Source organism: Cyprinodon tularosa, unplaced genomic scaffold (assembly GCF_016077235.1).
Source record: "Cyprinodon tularosa strain WSP-4 unplaced genomic scaffold, ASM1607723v1 ctg40, whole genome shotgun sequence".
Taxonomy (NCBI): Eukaryota; Metazoa; Chordata; class Actinopteri; order Cyprinodontiformes; family Cyprinodontidae; genus Cyprinodon; species Cyprinodon tularosa.
The window spans coordinates 2,706,108-2,728,173 of NW_024039119.1; the positions used below are offsets into that span (position 1 = coordinate 2,706,108).

At 38.3% G+C, this 22,066-nt stretch overlaps 1 protein-coding gene across 3 annotated transcripts in view; it reads left to right on the plus strand.

The window, feature by feature from the left end:
- Positions 1-22,066, plus strand: part of rassf5 (Ras association domain family member 5) — a 59,941-nt gene that overhangs the window by 18,468 nt on the left and 19,407 nt on the right. For all 3 annotated transcript variants that reach the window (XM_038298105.1, XM_038298106.1, XM_038298109.1), the window contains exon 2: positions 14,956-15,092. In XM_038298105.1, coding sequence (XP_038154033.1) covers positions 14,956-15,092 — 137 coding nt within the window. The remainder of the gene's footprint in view (positions 1-14,955; positions 15,093-22,066) is intronic.

Here is a 22,066-nt window from a genome sequence, read left to right on the forward strand (position 1 = left end):
GCTATATTAATAAACTGAATTGAATTAAAACCTCAGTCCTCTTTACACTCATGCGTAACATCAACATTTTGTGATGTCATGCTTTTTATGACGTTTATTCGCCCCAGTGGATGGAAACACGTCTAATTCCATCCATCCATCTTCTCCCACTTATTCCATTAAGGTCTCACACTGCAAAAGCTATGTAGAAATAAGTTAAAGAATTCTTAAATTAAGTGTATTCACTCTTAATTTGAGTAGGTAAATAAGACCTTTGCCAATGGAATGAGTGTTTTTACTCTTACAATAAGATAATTCATCGTCTTGTTCTTAGAATAAAGCTACTAATTCCATTAACAATCCATCTTATTTATCTACTCAAAATCAGGGTAAATACAATTCATTTAAGAATCTTTTATGTAGATCGTTTTTGCAGTTTATCTCTGGCAGTATATGGGCGAGAGGCAGGGTATACCCTGGACGGGGTCACAGCAGGGCAACACAAAGATACACAACCATGCACACACACAATCACACTTAACGGCAGAATTAGACTTCTACAACCGCACACATCAAATGTTGCTTGGGTCTGGTCGAGAACCAGTTTTGCTGGTATGCTTCTGCACCGTTCGTCTGGAATTTCTAGGGACATACAGCAGTTTCCCGGCAAAGCACAAGGGGGAGCCTATTCGAGAACTTGCAATAAGTTTGGCGGCGAGTGTTTATCTTCCAAAACAACAATGGCGTGTCTGCAAGATATCACGATCACTAAGATGGATCTAGAGTTTCTAGACATCGAAGAGGAACAGGTTCTGAGCGAACCTCCTCGATTAAGCTTTCGTCATAGTTTTCCATTGTAGTTGTTCCTCGGTTTTTAAAAATGACGCCCCGGCACCGAAATCGAGAAGGACGATCACACAGACAGCCGGAAAGGCATACCAAGGAGCAATCACAGCTGCTTTTTGTTTGCCCACTTCCGCTTGAGATCTGTGTGGGTTTGCGACTGTCCAAAGCATAGTCGTTTTGAGGTGCGCAACAACGGTTGCAGAACCTCTGCGCGGGGGGCGTGGTCGCACACACAGACAGATTTGATGGTTGCAGAGGCAATGCGTTAGAAGAATAAATTGACCTTTAAGGGTTATTCAGAGAAGCCAGTTAATGTAACAGTCATGTTTTTGGACTGCAAGAAGAAATCAGAGTAACCAGAGAGAACACATGCATGTACAGGGAGAACATGCAAACTGCATCAAAAGACCCCAGGACCGGGTATCGAAACCGGGACCTTCTTGTGGTGCCACTGTGTAGCCCCACGTCTCATTCACATTTTCTCTTAACGTCTATAACTTTTGCTCAAAATACCCAGCAGATTTGGAAGGAAACGGGGCTAATGGGCTCTATGCACAACTCCTCAACTTAAGGCAGCTCTTATATTTGCTGTCTTTTCCTACTGGATGAACTGATTAATCCAGGGGTGCTTCACCTTATGGGCAGACACACCTGGATTATTCAGTCCATCCAGTAATGAAAGTGGGGACACACAATAGCTTTGTTAAGTTCAGGAAGTTGTGCATAGAGCCCATAATAACGGATTGTAGAGGTGAACTGGCTTACAAGTGTTCACCTTGGTCTTTCCCAAATGCCCCTAAAGTTCATGACCTCACTAAAGTAGCCCGTACCAGGTCATGTTGTCAACACTCTTCGGTAATGTTTACAAAAGACAGGTCTATAGGTGTGAGCAGGCAGACCATTGAAGCATCAATAGGTGTCGTTTGTGAGCATAGAGTGAAATCATTTTGATACAGCAATTGAGATTTTACATGATAACTATGCTTTCTTCAATATTATTTCAACTTAGAGGGATAGAGAGGAGTGGGTAAATGCATGTCTGTGTGTGGATTCCTGATAATTAGTTAAATCATAAATAGAAAAACAGGTTTACTTCATTTTAATTGGTATTGTTAAAGAAACCAGCTTGATTTTCTCAATATGTGAAATTCTTCCCGACTGGATTAAATGGAATCAATCATGAGGTTTATGAGAAACACTGAAAATATTTATATGGAGAATCCAGACAACAGTGAGATCTTTGCAGGTAGTAGCTCAGAGCGTGAGAGCAAAACACGGACCACAAGAGGAGAGGCTTGTAAACAGAGCTGGTTAACAGAGAACTCACAGCAGGATCTAATAAGGAAGTAACTTCACAAAGAAATTCCGAGGCCCAGGGGAAAAACCCAAACAAATCTAGTAAGACATAAAACTACACAAGAATGACTCAAAATGTCAAAACCCAAAAAGACCAGAATACAAATCCCCACAAAGAAAAAAAAAAGCTGAGTGAGATCACAAAAACCACAACTCACAATAGCCAGATCTAAACCAAAGTCCCTACATCATAACAGACCAAGCCGTCCCTTACTTTTATTTTCAGCTTTTGGTTTCTGTTTTCCCGTTTAATCCGTCCCTAAAGTGTACGAGCTGAAAACAGCAAAAGGAGAAGATATAATTGGTGACAAAACTCTGTCCTGTGATGGACCTGACCCTTCCTCCTGTTTCACCTCACTGGAAAAACGATCTAGAAACGAGTACAAATGTCTTAAATTAAGTGTATTTACCCTTGATTAAGTAGGAAAATGAGATGATTAGCCAATGTAATGAGTATTTTTACTCTTAAAAAAAGATAATTAGATAATAATGTTCCATTATTGATGCAAGCAAAGAACATGTCTGCTAGAGGAATGCGTGGAAAAAAACAACACATTTTTTAAATAAAAAGTAAAAAAAAGAAGAAAAAAAAAGAAGATGCGATTCAGAAACGAAACTTTGAAAAACGTTTAATTAAAACATTTTTTTAAATATTTCATTTCTTAAAGGCTTTCCTTAAATGCAATTATTTAAAAAACATTTCTATTGTTTTACAAATTTTTTGTTTTTCAACATTTATTTGACAGATTTTATACTTTTAAGTCTGACATATTATATATATATATATATTTTTTTATTTTTTATTTTTATTTTTTTCCAAATATAATGGTTTTTTTTTGATGAATGCAATACGCTTCCGTGTTTTATAAAGCATATCCTTTACATGCAGCAATACTGAAGTAAAATAAACTTCTTTTAATTTCATTCAGTCGTCTTTATGAAAAAAATCTTGTCCAGAGGTTTGAAAACCCAAAATGCCTCTTCTCTTTTTTAAGTAAGTTAGTTAGGTTTAAATATCTTCATAATAAATCACATTTCTTTTTACTAGAAGGTTAAAAGAATCGATCATTTTTAAAGCTTAATGATGTTTCATTTTTGGTACTTCCTAATTCATTACCTAAAAGATATTTAAAAATATTATTTATTTTTTCTTTGACGTACCACATTACAACCTAAGTTTTAGTCCAACATGTTTATTTGTTTGGTTTATTCAATAACTATCAAGGGAAAGTTAAATTTTTACAAAAACAGGTGTATTCTGGATTATTAACTTTGCTATAAAGAATCTACTATTGTTAGTCACCTATCAAATTATAAGTGCCATATTTGAAATAAGAGTTCCTCTGAATGAATCTGCATGCAAAAAAGGGAAGTGAAAAAGTATTATACCATGTCACTATAGCAGAAGTCAACGTCACCGTTATGTTGGCTAATGGGCTGCGACACATACAGCTGCCAGAACCCAAGTAGGAAATATTTTGTTGCTCCAGCGTCCAGAAAGTGTTAAAAAAAAACTTTCATAAAACTGAATTGCACAGATAAAGATGTAAGGTAGGCATCCCCAAAGTCCGTCCTTGAGGGCCGCTGTTCTGCAGGTTTTAAAGGTTGCCCTGCTTCTGCAAAGCTAATTTTCATTGATTGCTGATTAACAGGCTTTTGCTGAACTGCAATCATCAGAATCAGCTGTGCTAAAGCAGGGAAACATCTAAAGCCTGCAGGACAGCGGCCCTCGAGGACCGACTTTGGGGATGCCTAATGTAAGGGGTGAGAAAGAGGACAGACCCGTCCGTGCCACATGTATGAACGAACTGGATACATAAACAGACAGATGTCAGCAGGAAGGGGGGCAGATTTTATGTAGCTTGAGGATTAGACTGCTGGTTATGTCTGAAGCGTGGTTTGTCTTTAATACTGCTCACACATGGAAGAAGATGAGTGATAAATCAGCTGTGATAGGATCAGACTGGTTAAAGCTCCCCCCAAAGACCCTTTCTTAAGCTGCTTGCCGATCCTTCTTAGACCCCAGAGCTTCCTTTAGATTCATTAGAGACGGTGTTAGTATCTCTGCCCCTAATGTTAAATCTATCTAACCCCACTGACCTCTCCTTCCTGAACCAGACATGGAGTAAATACAATAATCCCTCCCCCCAAACACCCCCACTAGGCCTTTATTCCCCCTCTCTATCTACTGCCACGCAGACACATCCTCTTTAACCTGAGAGACACCGCCAATCTGTCCCACACCCACTGTCTCAGAAACAGAAAAACATCCACCCACATCCAGTAATTCCTGTCCCAGCCCAGTTTGCAATTGCACACGTCTATGTTTCAGGTTACTGTACTTCAGATAACAGTGAAAGTTTAAAGCATCATGGGAGAATAAAGAAAAAGAGCTAAATTATTTTAGACTACACACAAAAGATGCTTAGTGCGGAAGACAAAGTGCCCTGCTTCCCATCTTTCACCTGCTTATCGATCCCTGCAGCAGTGAGAGTTAATACAGCCTCTTTAAATGGATGTTTACATAGTGCGGTTCTGAGTTCCCTTCCTCTCCTGCCGTCGGCTGCACTGATGCAAATCCCTGAGGACGGGAACTTTCTATTTCTTTTCATCCTCGCCTCGCATCGCTCTCTGTTGAAGCAAGGTTGTTTGGAAGGTAAAAACCCTGCATGTTTTTCCGGCAAAGCAGAAACAAGCCCCACTTGTCCGTCAGACACACAACACCAGAGCCAACGATCATGTTGGGACAACACACCCTGGCTCTTGGCATCAACACTCTGCAGGAGGATCGGATGCTAATGATTGTTTATGGCACTACTTCATCATAGTCTCTGTGCTGGAAGGTGGAGAAAAATAAATCATTTTAAAGTCAGGTACGGCAGGATTGAGCAATAATTGAGTAGTAGCAGGAGTGTCATGGTTTCAGACTGGAGAGGGTCACAGTCTTTTCTAATGCTGCGTCATAGAGAAGAAATCTGAGACGAAAAAAGTGGAACGTATTATCAATACATCATATTCAGACAACACAGTTTTATGCTAACAAATAATACTTCTTCTTTGTAGAGCAGGAACTAGACCAAAGAAATCTAAAAAACTAAACGGAACATTTGAGAACACTAATGAGACAAATTGATTTCTCTTTGTAAATAAAGAGCTTTAGCCAAGACGTTCTTGTCTGTCTATGCCTGAACCCTCAGCTGTGATTATGGCCTATTTTGGTGGTGTGTTGGTGTAGTAGTTAGAGCACTAGGCAGCCTGCACTCTGGGTCTCTGAGCAAGACCCTTAACCCCACACTGCTCCCCAGGCTCCCCCTGGTCTCCCTAAGGGGATGGGTTAAAATGCAGAGGTAAATTTCTCCAATGTGAGATCAATAAAGTTCAATTGTTATTGTTATTATTAGGTGGAGACCCTGGATACCTTCACATTTGCTTCCTCCAATTTGTTTAACTCTTATCAACTAATGGAAACTTGATTAAGGGTGATGCTCTTTAGTGTCACAGTAAGCTGAGCTAGTTTAGGCATTAGGGAATCTCTTTTTTGAGATTTCTGGTATGTTACACTGGAGAACACCCCAGTGATCACCCAGAACTTACTGAAAGTGTTGTGTATACCAAAGGTATGTAATTCCAGTTCCTGCAGGCCACTATCCTGCAACTTTTAGATTAATCTTTGGTTCAACACACCTGAATCAATTGGTTGAATTACCTCCTCAGTATGCATTCAATTTCTCCAGAGTCCTCCTCATCTTTTAATTTCTTGAAACAGTTATTCTGGTCTAAGGACACATCTTAAGGGCTGTGTATACTTCCGCAGCAGTGTGTTGTAGTTAGCTTGTCGCATGTATGATGCAGATATTTTTGATTTATACCCAATTTTGAGCATGGTTTGTGCTATGGTAATCCATGCCACGATGGACAATCACGAACTAGGTAGGATTGTCCAAGTAGGATTGTTCAACACAGATCACCCGTGAGTGTTCCTGAAAGACTGGCCGTCAGGCTGAGTGTTTTGGCTTCGGGTGTAAACAAACAGACCGTGGCACAGAGCTACAAACTAGCGTCCTGTGCAGTGTCTGGGATAGTGTGCCAGGCATTGTGGACGGCACTACAGCCAGAGTTTCTGCCATTAGGTACCAAACAGGAAGTAGAATTGACCAATCACAGGCCTCCTTTCTCTCCTACCTGCGACGCTGTCTGCGGCACTGTCTGTGGTCACCTGCAATCTGTGGAGGTGTATCTGAGTGTCTGCAGAAGGTGGGGGAGCATATCTGCTTTAACTGCGACACACATGCAGACGACCTGGTCTCTGAGGATAAAGCAGGCTCTAAACTCCATACCGACCTTCAGGAGTTGGATTTGCCAACCCCTGGTGTATAACCTCTGACCTGGGACAGCTTGGGATTTACCAGATATTGAGTGTATCTTAACCGAAGCAGAAGATAATAGTTGGAGGGATTGACTTTCAAGTGGCCTTTCAGTAATTTGTTTGATGAGTAGACCATTGGTAGGCCAACTTCTCTGTGGAGGGGATTTTCTTTCCCAAAACAAAAGTAAAAATGTAGAGTAAATCATTGTTTTTTCCCCAGCCAGTAATAGGAGGATAAATAAAAGTTTGTTATTCCTGTAAGTGAGTCTGAAATTCCAGTATAGGGAACTTCTTCACCCAACAGAGGGTTGAACTATAACATTTCCACAGAAGTAAAAAAAAGGAAAGTCCCCAGCAGGCTACACAAGAAGACCTCCCTTTTCACTGACCCCATCCTACTTCTTCTATTTCATGTTCTTTCACTTTTATTATTTTCTCTGCTTCCACCCATGCCACTTTACCGTGACTGTTGGAATCCCCTACTGATCACCGGCTGTGATTTCCTCTCCTGTTCGTTCATAGTACTCAGCCTCTAGAGTCTGCAATGCAAACAAGCAAGTAAAGACTTGTTTGTGAGTTGTGTAAATCTCGCTTTTAGGACTTGAACAGAGGCCAATGATACCAGACTTATTCGTGGCTTCAGTTGGGGCATTCCCCCAGCAGGGATAGGAATACTTAGTAAATGTAAATGTTGGAGGTGATGCCAATGTGTGTTTTCCAATTGGAACATGGATAGAGAACAGAATGAAAGCCAAAGACAGGAAAAGGAGTTTCCTCTTTTGGCTTCCTTTCTTTCTGTCTCTAGGGCTGCAACAACGAATCGATAAAATCGATAAAAATCGACTTTTAAAAGCGTTGGCAACGAATTTAATCATCGATTAGTTGTGTCGCGCGATTAATGCGTCATCCGCCGCCGCCGTCATCCCGGGGAAGAAAAAAAAATATGGCGGAGCGAGTCAGCGCCGCAGTTGCAGTGTTGCCAACTCAGCGACTTTTCAGACCCCTCCAGCGACTATTTTTTTAAAAAAGCGACTAGCGACAAATCTGGCGACTTTTTACGGTGTCACTGGCGGCTTTTGGAGACTCTTACGTGAAAGCATGTATCGTTCCTACTCTTGTCCTCCAGCGGCAGCTGCTGCCGTGGGGCGCCTCCCCCATCCCAACGCCTTTCTCCCTCTCCCACAAGAATCCCTCTCAGCGCTGCAGTCCGAGCCGCAGGATTTTAGTGAGGAGTTTAACCTCAGCGTCCAGACTGCAAATGAAGCGCGCATGCCCCGGGATTGACGGCGCAAATTGATCACAATAATTAAAATAGCCTGCGCTTTGTAAAGTGAAAAAAGTCGTAACACGCGACTTTTGTAAAAACAAATAAACATGGCACGGAAGCACCACTGTTATGACGCAGCACCTGAAAAGAAAACATGTTGGAGCCTTCAATGGCAGTGAAGAGAGCTGATCAGCAGGATGAGTAACCATGTTTGTTTCATTTTAAAGTGGGGAAACGTAAGTTAGTTTCTCAGGTAGCTCATCTGATGCTTTCCTTACCGTGTTAGTAGGTTACAGACAGTGATAAGGTTGGCTACTTATTTTACTTTTAATTTCATTTGAATTAGCTTAAGCAGCGTTTATATTTTCTTTATAAATAAATTAATTTGCAAATTATGAGGGCAAGGCTTTTAAAGTTTAAATCTTCTGGCAAAGATAAAGTAAAGAAGATCCTGCAATTTATGGAAGTAAAGCAGAATAAAATCCAGCAAGATCAGTAATATGTCAATTAAGTATATGCCACATTCCCATGTAAATATCTGTCTTTGGAGGATGTGTTTTTTAGCACCCCTAGTTCTCTCATTTTTATTCCAAATACAGTTTATAATTTGAATCACAGGGCTATTTTTATCTCTATGGTTCAGTATTTTCTCAAGTAGCAACTTTAACTGCTGTACTTTCCTGTCTTAAAAGGCAGAACTCTTCTAGTCTAAAAAAACCTCATTTGTTGAAATGGGGGGGCCTATTGTTTGAACCCCTTAGGGGCTTTAAAAAACAAAAATGCCTGTCTCTTTTTGCGCTTTATGAAACAAAGTACCCTATATTTTGTGGATGTACAGCTACATTTCTCATGTAAGTTTGCGTAGTTTTAAAACAAACATTTATTTTTCATATTGCACCAGTACAGTTAATGAGAAACCTGTACTTGTGTGCTTGTTTGTTCTGTCTAAAATGTTTATTTTGGAATAAAGAGGTTAATATAAAAAAAATATTTTGTGTCCGATTCATCGATTAATCGAAAAAATAATCGGCCGATTCATCGATTTTCAAAATAATCGTTAGTTGCAGCCCTATCTGTCTCCCTACATTGACCTTAAAAGTACCACGAGTGGGGCGTCCTCTTATCTGAACCCTTCCCTGTGTTCAACACATCCCTGCCTATCAAAGACGCCGTTCCAGCTCTTCCCTCAACCTCTTTATCTGCAAATTCAGTCGCTGTCGTTCACACATACTTAAATTTGTCCTCCTGTTTCAGGGCAGTCATCAGTGTATTCCTTATCTACATGCTTTCCTCTTGTTTGAACACATTTCTACCCAAAGTTGAAATTCTTTGCCTTTATCTGAGGTTTAGATCTTACAGAAAAAAAAAAGCTTATTTTCCCGTGGATCTTAGCGCATGCTCAGGGAGAACATGCAAACTCCATGCAGAAAGACCCCGGGCTGGGAATCGAACCCCAAACCCTCTTGCAGCAGTGCTACCCACTGCCTCACTGAGCAGCCCATGTTTTTCATTATTTGCCTAATTGTTTATCATTTTCTTTGGTTCCTGGCCTTATTCTGTAATTTTGACATTTAGGGCTTGCCATATCAGTCCATTTTCATGTGCCCATCTTTTTCATGGGTTTTTAATTTCTGTCAGGAACAAAATGGTTAATAAAAGTTTGTTTGATTTGTTCTGATATCGTGTCTGGTTAATATTGGTATTGATCAATAATAGGAATATCCCGATTACACTGTTTTGAGTTCTGATATACCAATACTGCAGACCGACACCAATATTAACCCAGTGCAATATAAGCAGGGGAGAAAAGCATACTTTTGTTATCAGTTTGTAGTATTGGGTGATTAATAAAGTCAATAGAATCACTCAAACGGAGAACAGGATAACAGGTATGACAACATTTATTATGAACCACTTGGTTACATAAACGTTAAACAGAAGGGGAATGTTTCTATTAGCATTTTGATATCGGATATCTGATATCGATGTTGGATCATTCAGAGTGAATACTTAAAGCAGCAACATTGACATTACATCAGGAATTAAAACGTTGAATCAGGGCGACCCCTAGTTTTCAATATGATCTCTGTTTTTGTTCTCCTGTTGCTCTAGTTCTTTAATCTTACGATTATTTTATAATAATAGCACTCTACCACTCTCTTAATTCTCCTCACCTAATTGTCTCCACCCCCAATTTAAATGTATTCCTTTAGTTATTTATTTAATTATTCATTTTTTATTTATTCATTTATTTTTACACTTTTGTTTTAATTTCTGCCTTTTTGTACAAATGAGGAGTTGCGGTGCCTTCAGGCTTTAACTTCTACCTATAGACAATTTTACTTCTTCCATTAAGCTATTTCTTACTGGTTGAATAAGGTGAGAGTTTTAATGTTTTCAATTTTTTTACTTGCACAGAGTTGCCTTTAAAATCAGTACATTTTCATTTATAAAGGAACATATTTTATCTATTCCCCTCCCTGCTATAATATTGAACTGGGAAGATAAGATGAAATTTACAAAAATGTAACAAATTAGTTAAAAATGATTATAATTAAATAAAGAACCAATTAATCATACTTATTAAGCATTCATTTATTTCTCCATTTCTTGTTATTTATGTCTATTTTGGTCCTCCATAAGTGAGAGCTGTTAACCAGAATAAAAGAAACGTCTTTAAGATTACTATGAACCAAAAGACGAGAACTTTTAGAAATTTTAAACATAATACCAGCTGTCAAACATGGAGGTGGAAGTATGATGGTCCTGGTAGATTAAAAACCATGAATTTTGATCATAATTAGTAAATTCTTAAGATGAATCCCAAAAACACACAGCCACCCAGCAGTAGTTTGTTGCCTTTAACCCCCTGAATTGATATACATGTACATAAAAATAATACATTTTTTGCATGTTTTTCCCTTTACTGAGATGCCAAAATAAAATGGTTAATGTTACTAAATAGATAAAAATTAAGGTAAAATATATTTTGTTACAGTAGTTATAACATACACTGTGACTAGCACTGGGGTGATGCAAAAAATCTATGGTGGCTGTTTGCCTACGCTGCAAAAATGTTTGAAAATGAGTAAAGATGTCTTAAAATAAGTGTCTTTAGTAGGGCTGCAACTAACGATTATTTTAAAAATCGATGAATCGGACGATTATTTTTTCGATTAATCGATGAATCGGACAAAAAATATTTTTTATATTAACCTCTTTATTCCAAAATAAACATTATAGACAGAACAAACAAGCACACAAGTACAGGTTGCTCATTAACTGTACTGGTGCAATATGAAAAATAAATGTTTGTGTTAAAACTACGCAAACTTACATGAGAAATGTAGATGTACATCCACAAAATATAGGGTACTTTGTTTCATAAAGCGCAAAAAAAGACATTTTTGTTTTTAAAAGCCTCTAAGGGGTTCAAACAATAGGCCCCCCATTTCAACAAATGAGTTTTTTTTAGACTAGAAGAGTTCTGCCTTTTAAGACAGGAAAGTACAGCAGTTAAAGTTGCTACTTGAGAAAATACTGAACCATAGAGATAAAAATAGCCCTGTGATTCAAATTATAAATTGTATTTGGAATAAAAATGAGAGAACTAGGGGTGCTAAAAAACACATCCTCCAAAGACAGATATTTACATGGGAATGTGGCATATAATTAATTGACATATTACTGATCTTGCTGGATTTTATTCTGCTTTACTTCTATAAATTGCAGGATCATCTTTACTTTATTTTTGCCAGATTTAAACTTTAAAAGTCTTGCCCTCATAATTTGCAAGTTAATTTATTTATAAAGTAAATGTAAACGCTGCTTAAGCTAGTTCAAATGAAATTTAAAGTAAAATAAGTAGCCAACCTTATCACTGTCTGTAACCTACTAACAAGATAAGGAAAGCATCAGATGAGCTACCTGAGAAACTAACGTAACGTTTCCCCACTTTAAAACCAAACAAACATGGTGGTTCCGTGCCATGTTAATTTCTTTTGAAAAAAGTTGCATGTTATCACTTTTTTCACTTTACAAAGCGCAGGCTATTTTAATTATTGTGATCAATTTGCGCCGTCAATCCCGGTGCATGCGCGCTTCATTTGCAGTCTGGACGCTGAGGCTCTGACTGAGAGGGACTCCTGCGGGAAAACGCGGTTGTGGTGGGGGAGGCGCCCCACGGCAGAGTAGGAACGATACATGCTTTCACGTAAGAGTCTCCAAAAGCCACCAGTGACACCGAAAAAAGTCGCCAGATTTGTCGCTAGTCGCTTTTTTGAAAAATAGTCGCTGGAGGGGTCTGAAAAGTCGCGGAGTTGGCAACACTGCACCTGCGGCGCTGGCTCGCTCTGCCGTATTTTTTTTCCTTCCTCTTTCAGTCAAGAGGCAGTGATGACGGCGCAGCGGATGACGCAATAATCGCGCGACACAACTAATCGATGATGAAATTCGTTGCCAACGCTTTTAAAAGTCGATTTTTATCGATTTTATCGATTCGTTGTTGCAGCCCTAGTCTTTAGCTTTATATATGTAGGAAAATTAGATGATCTGCCAATGGAATGAGCAATTTTGCCCTTAAGATAAGATAATTAGATATTATGCACTTGAAATAAGAGACTGAAGTTGTTTTTTTCTTATTTTAAATGTACATTGTCTTGTTCCAATGGCAAAGTGTCTCACTTACCTGCTCAGTTCAAGGAAAAAGGCTGTTATTTTAAGAAAAAGGGACTTACTTAGATTTACATGTTTTGCAGTGTAATACAAGCCGTTTGTTGCTTATTACACTGGAAAAACAATCTAGAAATAAGAAAAAAAATTCTTAATTCAATTGTATTTACCCTTAATTTGAGTAGTTAAATTAGATGATTTGCCAATGCAATGAGTATGTTTACTCTTAAAATAAGATATTTAGATAAAACATATTTAATATTAGACAATGCAGTTCGGTTTTCTTATTCTAAATGTAAATTGTCTTGTTCCATTGGCTAAATGTCCCTTTTACCTCCTCAATTCAAGAAAAAAAATGCACTTGTTTTAAGAAAAAACGACTTATCTAGATTCAGATTTTTTCCAGTGTAGCAACAACTGGCATGAAAGGGTTGAATTGTCTGAAAAGCTTAAGGCACCTGTGTTACTAATTAGGGCTAAACATGATGTGATGCAGGGATTAAAACCTTTTGCTGTACTAACAATCTAGTCCTTCCTATTTTAGCATAATATCTCAAATTAAAATAACTATTTTATGTCTGTCTGTCTATTTTCTTCCTACTGTTGCACTGGGCTGCGTCACCGCTGAGGAGAAGTAAGATCTGGAGCTGGGAAAAGCCTCCGACCACAAGAAAGTGTTGAAGGCAGGCGTGACACAGACTTACATTCTGTTTGTGGAACTGGTCTAAAAGCGGAGAACAAACGGCGACTATTTTAAGACGTTTCTGTGGAAGCAGCTCCGTTCATGTTTTTTCTAAGAAGCATAAGAGACTCGAACATTGTACATGTGGGAAGCTTTTTACGCTTTTAAAAGCTTTAAGGGTGTAAATGCAGGGAGGCTGTCCATTATAACCTCTTAACATAGTTCTATGCTATATATTCTGAATCCATTAAGAGGCTCAAAGCAAATCCTTATGTTTCAAACAGTTGGATTTGGATTGAATCAGGGGATTTTCTTTGTAGCTTTATGTGTTGGCTGTGTTTAAAGGAATCTGGCTCAAAATGAGGGCTTTCAATTATTTTTTTAATTAAGCAATTAACAATAAGACATGATTCTGCAAAGAATTTAAACCAACTGAGGCTAAAGTGGGCCTTTTGATGACTTAGATAGAGAATATTAATCGACATAAAAGGTTTTTCGTCTTGAATGCAGAATTTCTTTATATATATATATATATATATATATATATATATATATATATATATATATATATATATATATTGGAGAGTTGTTGTATAAGAACTGTTCTGAGTGGTTTCAGGTAATGGCATGTGTTACACTGGAATACATCAAAATCTAGATAAGTAATTTTTTCTTAAAATAAGTGCATTTGTTCTTGGATTAAGGAGGTAAAAGTGACATTTTTCCATTTTTCGAACAAGACAATTTACACTTAAAATAAGAAAACACAATTGCATTTTCCTATTTCAAGTGCATATTATCTAATTATCTTTGTTTAAAAGTAAAAATACTCATTCCATTGGCAAACTTTCTCATTTACCTACTCAAATTAAGGGTAAATACACTTAATTTAGGACATTTTCACTTTTTTCTAGATTTTTTTTCCAGTGTATTTATACTAAAGTTAAGGATTAATCGATTACAATTTTATCAACCATCAATTAATCGCATTCCTTCCTTTCGAGTTCCTTTCATTGATCCTATTATTTGTTTCAGTTCTATAACATATTAATCTGTCAACTATGATTTTGATTAATTATAAAAAGTTTAAAAAAACAATCCACTGTACCTTTTTCTTCCCAAGTTTGAAGGCATTTCGCTTCCAATCCAGGAAGGTTTTTCAATTTAAAATGTCTGGGTTAGCGTTTAGATCCAGGCTTTTATTGAATAGCCCAACTAAAGCCTTGTAATGGCTTAGAAAACACGCACATTGAAGCAGGAAAACCAGCTCCACCCCTTAATAATGGAGGCGTTGAGGTCGTTATTGGTCTGCAATAAACGATACTGGCCTATTCCTCTGAAAAGGCAGTCGTTCAGGGTCATTGTTGGGCTGGCTGACCTGGCCCTTTTCATTAATAATCAGAAGGCAAAAGGTAAAGAGGTTTATATACAAATTTAATCCAGATAAAGGTAAATTTATTCCAGTTGAGGACTGGGATAAAAGGAGATAAAATATTTTTAATTTTGAATGCAAAATGTTTATATGTTTTTGTTTTTACATTTTTGTTTGATCAGTCTCTATACTCCAATCAATTACTTAATTCATCACAATTAATCCATTAATTTGCCAGCCCTGGTTAACATTAGTTTATCCACCTAAACATAATGATATTTATAGTAATATTTATAAGAAGGAATCTTGCTGGTTGTATATGTGATTCTAGTTTCAGCCACTAGATGGAGCCAATATGCTTGGAATGTTTTATCAGTCCGGCTCACTGATTGGTTCCTGTGTGTTTGTCCCCTCAGACTGCAGCTACACCTGTCACCTGGAGTGTGAGCGTCGGGTCCAGCTCGACTGCAACCAGAGGGACAGAGAGGCAGCAGAAAGCCCAGATCCCAAAGGACACGTCTCCTCCTCTTCCTCTGCAGCTCCTCTGCGTAAGGTGAGATAAGCAGGATTAATTGAGAAGAGTGGACGACTTACAGATAGGTGTCCATGACTCAGCTCTTTATCGATAATAGCAGGGCTCTCTCTGCGTCATGCCCACGCTCTTACATAACCATCATCCTCTTGCACAATAGGCCGTCCAGCGGTACGTCAGGTAGCTTTTATTCTCACAGAATGTTCTCCGAACAGGACACTGCTTTAGATCATCACCTGCCTCCTTCATCCTCCTCTGCTGCTGACTCTTTAGATCCCCCCCCCCCTTTTCTTTTTTTCTCTCCGGCTCCTCTCTCCGACAGCTTTATCGAATCACTGCTGGGCCATGATGCTCTCACTTCCTCGCATCCTGTCAGATGGAGGAAGCCAATTAAGTTAATCAGTGTTCCCTCAAGGGACATCAGTCACGGCAAAGCTTCATTTCCTCAACATGTTTCCTCTGATCTATGACAAACGGGCAGAGCCAATTAAGAGGGAATGTTTGGTCAACATGACCACTTTTCTTGTTTAGGTCAAGTCATTTCTTAACAGTGAGGTAGCAGATTAATCCTCCAAAAATCTGCCTCAACAGGAGTTCATGTTAATTAAAGTAATCTGTTCTAAATGCATTAGGAGTTAGTGTTGCACCCAACGTTTGTCTAACCCACGATGGGAAAGCCTGGTAATAGTACTAGCACTTTAAGGGAATAGATTACAGATTTTAATATTTGTAGAAGTAAAAAGAAAGTACAGTTTTGGGTTTTATACTTTTCCTGATCTGCATCAGCATAGAAAAAATAGAAAACATATATGGGTTTGACCTGCTAGACCAGAGATCACAGATCTGGACCCACCTGCTGGCTGATGGACCAACCTGATTTCAAACATTTATAAATTACCACATGTTGTCCGACGGCAGAGTCTAATTTCACTTGTGCCACTTCTCCTGTTTGTACGGTAAAGCCCTCCGGCACCAGGCTATACGTGATGCAAATTAGCCAGTGAGCTGCTGTCAGTCTGGGTTGCTGCTGCTGCTACTTTTAGACACAGCAGGCAAACCTGTGGCAAGCCGGGCGATGGGAAAGAAGGAGAAGATGATGAGAAAAAGAGAGCAGAAAAAGTGTGGACTGCTGGAAGAACTGTGGTGAACTGGTGACAGAAAAGTGAAATGTTGTGTTCAATGATGACCCTGCACATTTAGAGGATGTTTGGCTCAACCTGCTGCTATGAAGCAGGATTCTCCACCATGAATAGAATCAACAATAAATATGGATCCAGGCAAAGAATGAGCTCCTTGATATGTGCTTTAGAATGGCTTTGTCTCCATTCAAACCCAGGTTTAAAGCCTTGCAGGGCAGCATAAAGCCCACTGCTCTTGCGGACAGGAAAACGAAAAACGGTCAGTTCAGGTGTTTTAATAAAATATGTGAATCAGGAAATTGTCTACATACTTTTTAAAAAGATTTATTTATTTAAAAAGTCGGTTCAAACATGAATGCATGTTTAAAGTAACAGATAAAAATTGTCTCCAGACCTTTACCGGTGATTTTCTTTATTCGGACCCCGCTGATTTTTAATTGGTTTCCCCTGTTCTAGACTTTTATTTTCTAAAGGACATAATTCTAACAAACAACTAAACATAATTTAAAGTGATTTGATTAGAGAAGCCAGTTAACCTAACACTCATGTTTTTTGGACTGTGGGAGAGTGCCTGGAGAGAACCCATGCATGCTCAGGGAGAACATTGAAACTCCATGGGGGCCGGGAATCAAACCCGCAACCTTCTTGCTGTAAGGCAGCAGTGCTACCCATTGCGCAGCCCAGCGACTTGCTTCACCATACTTTTTTTCTTAAATGGACACTCCATACCTAATCGATACTTTAAGGACATGTTGGACGACTAAGATTCACAAAATGCTGGAAAACCAGGAAACTGATCCGAGCTCGGGGCTTCAGGGAGCCAATAAGAAAACACAGAAGGAGACAGTGTCACTTAATGTCTGGATTAGAGCTGCACAGTGCAAAATATGCAGTTTTTATTGCAATATCAATGTTTGCAGATACAGCAAATGTAAAGAAGTTTAATATATGCAAATTCTGCGTGAATTTATTTGGTCCTTTGGAGGAGCTTTCAGTGCCCTGATGCATCATCTTAATAGATGGGATTAAACTTCTCAAGTGTTGTGAGGAACATTTGAAGGCAAATAAAGAACTTGTAAAATGTCCTTTAATTAAGTTAATTAATCATCTTTACTCATCAGAAGTGAGAAGTAAACTCAGGAAGAGGTTGTCTTATCTTGCTAAACTATTTATTAAATATTATTAACTGGTCTTTTGTGCAGGTGTATGCTTAGATCGTCTTTTGTGCAGTTTATTAAAAAATTAAGTGAAAAAAGTGACTTTTTATCTTGAGAGAAGCAGCCAATCAGACGTCAGGGTTCCTATGGAAGCTGTCCTAGTCCCGCCCACTGGATCGAATATAATTGTTTAAATAATTTTATGATGGGAAAATCAGTAAATAGATAATAAAAATAAATCATTTTAATGAAAATGAGAGATTTATTTATATATTTAAAAAATATATATTTAATTATTCAGTTTTTCATTTTATAATTTAATGGTATATTTGATTGTTAAATGATTTATTAAATATTATTAAGTGGTACATTTATTGCTTTGATAACACATAATACATATTTATGTCATGCTATTTTAATTTAATTAATTTTGTCCCCCTTAAACCTCCACATTCAAGCTTATGCTTTTTCACTTGTTTTTTCCACTGTTATCAATTTTAGTTCAGTTTTACTGGATTTATATTTTAAAAAATGGCTTTTTAATTATAATACCCCTACAGTGTTTTCTCCAAAGCAGTCTCTACCTCCAAAATGCCCTTTAAACATAGTTGACTGAATTTTAAAGAACAACAAACAGCAAGCTGATCATGATGCCTCCTGAAAGAGGAAAACATTAAAAATCTCTGCTTTGCACACGGTTGAACCCAGTGACTGAGGTTTGTTTCTGTCTACGCTGTGGTTTGGCTCAGAATACTGCAGCAGTGCTACAGACCAGAGGGAAAAACCGGCTGTTTATTTCCTGCTGTCCCCCGCTTATTTTTCATTTTTTTATTGCCTCTGTTTCATTGCTGTATCTCTGTATCCGTTACTTTGTGTTTGTTTCAGCAGGAATTGATCCCCTCCCTCACAGATGGTCACAATTCAAAGCATCGGCTGCACTTTATTGATCCGAGACCCCCAGGCGTGTGTGTGTGTCTGATTTTTGCATCCGAATCCTTTCTTGCCTTTTTTCACTGTTTGCAAGTAGGCCGAAGCAGATCTGCATTTAGTCCCCCTATGAGACGAATCGAAGCTTAAGATAGATGCTGATTAAATCTGTCACTAAAATGGCTCAGATGCAGCAGGAAACCAGCCAGGACTGCATTTATGTAGAAAGCATCTTACAGAAGCAGCATGCAAATGCAATCAATATGAAGGTTGAAGGGGGAGGCTTTAGCTCTTTTCTGACAAGGGAGGTCACAACCAGAGCCAGAGGTCAGGGGGGCTGCAGTCACCTTCCCTGTATTGTTAAGTCAGGTTCTGTATTGTTGTAAAGCACATGGATTTGGAAACCACTCTGTTTTAGCAAAAGCATATCAGTGAATTACACCACAATTAAAAAGATCAATTATTTCCATCGTATGTTGTATAGATACATTTGATTTAGAGTTTAACAATTAAAGCATCTCATGAAGGCTTATATCTAAAGAACAAACACAGCTGTCTGACAGAACTGATGTCAACGAGGGTAGGCCTCAAATAGTAACAGTGAACCAGGAGACTGTTTATATCATCTTTTGTGCAGTTTATTGAAAAAAATAAGTAAAAAAGGAGAAATTTTTCCATAATTTATCTTTACCTTTATCATTTGCCGAGGTTTCTACCAGACTTTTTCCTTCCACTCAACTTTCCAACATATGTTAGAAACTCTGTGAACGAGCCTCTGTAGCCACAACCTGTCAAGCTAGCAGTCTTCCTCATGACCAAAAATGTTACATTATTCTATTGAAAATCATCAGAACTTAAATTTTAAATTGTACTCTGTAAAATTATATAACTTTCTTGTCCCAGGATATGTGTGTATGTGTATGTCTGTGTGGCCATGTCTTTAATACCTGGTGGGGACAATTTCCTAGGAATATGCTACATTTTGGGGACTCATAGGTACTTGTGGGGACCAACAACTGGTCCCCATAAGGAAAGTTTCTCTTCTTGGGGTGGGGGTTAGGTTTAGGACTAAGGTGTTAATTGAGTTTAGGTTAGGTTTAGGGATAGGTATGTGTCGGTAATGGTTAGGGTTAGGGCAAGGGTCATGGTTAGGCCATAAAATTAGTGGGAAATGAATGGAAGGTCCCCACAAGGATATTGTGACACAACATGTGTGTGTGTGTGTGTGTGTGTGTGTGTGTGTGTGTGTGTGTGTGTGTGTGTGTGTGTGTGTGTGTGTGTGTGTGTGTGTGTGTGTGTGTGTGTGTGTGTGTGTGGCTATTTGATTCCTGAGCTAATGGAAGGTCGAAATATATTATTAAATGAAAAAAATTTGAGTATCCCATTAAATAAATGCATGAACCATGATTTGAAATAAAATGTTTTTATTTAATAAATTATAAAATGTACACGTACATACTAAAATATGTCCCATTAAACAAATAAAAATAACACTTGAAATGAATTAAAGGTCAAAGCTCCAACTTTCTGGACAAAAAAAAAACATGCGCAAGGCGCATAGAGCGGTGCAGAGAAAAAGTATTAATTTAACAAAAAATATAGTATATAAATAATACATTTTGATGGGTCTTTAATCTACAAATGCTTACTTCTGTTATGATGCCAATTTTGTGGTCAAAGGCATAGGGCAGGATTAACTTTTTCCAGGTCAATCATCAAAATAAGTGGTCCTCCTAATTGTCAATCATTCTGGTGATGTGTCTGCACATGCGCACTTTCAGGTGTATATGTGTGGGGAGCTACGGTTTCAGACAGTCATTGAAACTCACCTTTCTTTTGGTTCTTTAAAAATGGACGAGGGTCTTAAAAAAAAGCGTCTGCAAAGGGTTTGAGAAGAAACGAAACGATACAAAAGAGAGAAACGAGACCAGAGTGTATTTTTGGGAGATTCTTTCACGCGATGGCGTACGCTGAAAGCACAGGTCAGGCTTCCCACTGATGCCTCGGTTGCAGAGTTTCTACTTGACAGCGCTGTCAACTCTCACAGTGTATTCTCATTATGAGTTCGTATGAAATCGTACGAAAAGTTATGCATCGTAATTTCGTACGTTTTGGACGTTTTTTTGGTCGTATGCGCATGCGCATCTTACGCACCATTCAATAACATAGAATTTAACATACAATTAACCCTAACCCTGACCCTAACCCTAAGATATAAAACAGCAAGCAACGTAATTAGAGACATGAAGAAGTAATTATTGCACTGTTTTTGCAAGTTTTACGTCTGCCTGCGCATGCGCACTGATCTGTTTTTTTTGAGGAAAAACGTCCAAAATGTACGAAATAGTGTGCATAACTTTTCGTACGATTTCATACGAACTGATAATGAGAATATGTTGACTCTCACCTATTGGGCGTGAGCCTCACGTATCTCAGTGTCTTCACCCGCTCTCACTCCATATCCGCAATTTTTCACGCTAAAAAATTACGGACATTAATACTCAACTCCATTACACTTATTTATATTTATAAATACTATGATGATAAAAATCCAGTTCGCGTTTTCAACACAACCTTAATGCTTAAGGCCAATTTATGCTTGTGACGCATAGCCTCTGCAATTGTCAAATCTGTCTGTGCGCACCTAAAAAAAATCCTGACTACGCGTCGGACGGACGCAAACCGATGCAGATCTCAAGCGCTAGTGTGCAGACAAAAAGCTGCTGTGATTGGTCCTTGGTATGCCTTTCCGGCTATCTGTTTGGTCGTCCTCCTCGATTCGGCGCCATTTTTAAAAACCAAGGAACAACTACAATGGACAACTACGACGAAAGGTTAATCGAGGAGGTTCGGAAGTACAAGTACTTGTACGATGCCTTAGACAAATGATATAAACATGCCAAGGTCTCTGCCAAAGCGAAGTTCTCGTGACCATCCGCCAAAGTTCTCGCGAGTTCTCCAATAGGCTCCCCCTTGAGCTTTTGTGGGAAACTGCTGTGCGTCCCTAGAAATTCCAGACCGACGATGCAGAAGCATACCAGCAAAACTGGTTTGCGACCAAACCAAAGAGACATTTGATGTGTGCGGTAGCAGAAGTCTAATCTGCCCTTAACACATAATGTGAAGCCAGGTTCATATCCAGTCCGTATTTTTGCACCCGCCCACCTTTTCACTGTGTTGACAGCAGAGGAGGTGAGGGACTTACATCAGATATTAAAAAAATACCAGAATTTCTGAGTGATTATTAAGTAACTTAGTTAACTAAGATAATCCACTTTTTAATTATTGAAGATTATAAAATATACAGCATTTAGCTTAAATTATCAATGTGGAGACTGTGTGGTTTCTTTTCTCTTTACCTAGTGATTTTTGCTCTAATTTAGAATCCTAATTTGGTCCAAATTTTGGTCCATGTTTTGCTCACAAGTTAAATCACTGCTCAGTTTAGTTTAATAATCTCCGGTTGGATTTTAGGATTAATTAAACAAACACAAAACTAAACAAAATTCTTAAAGCTTCAGGTTTTGCCTCAAAAACCCATAGGAGCTCCACAAAAAGAAGAACAATTGCATTTTATTTTCCAAAAAATCAGCAACCAAAGAAAAGTCCAACCACATTAAGAGAGAATGTGCAGAACAACTCAGTTATGCAGGATTGATATAAGAGGAACCAGAGGGATGTTCTTATTTTATTATTACTTATCCTATTCATTTATTCTTATTTTGGTCCATTAAATATGTTTAAAAACTTAAATTACATCACATCTACCAGA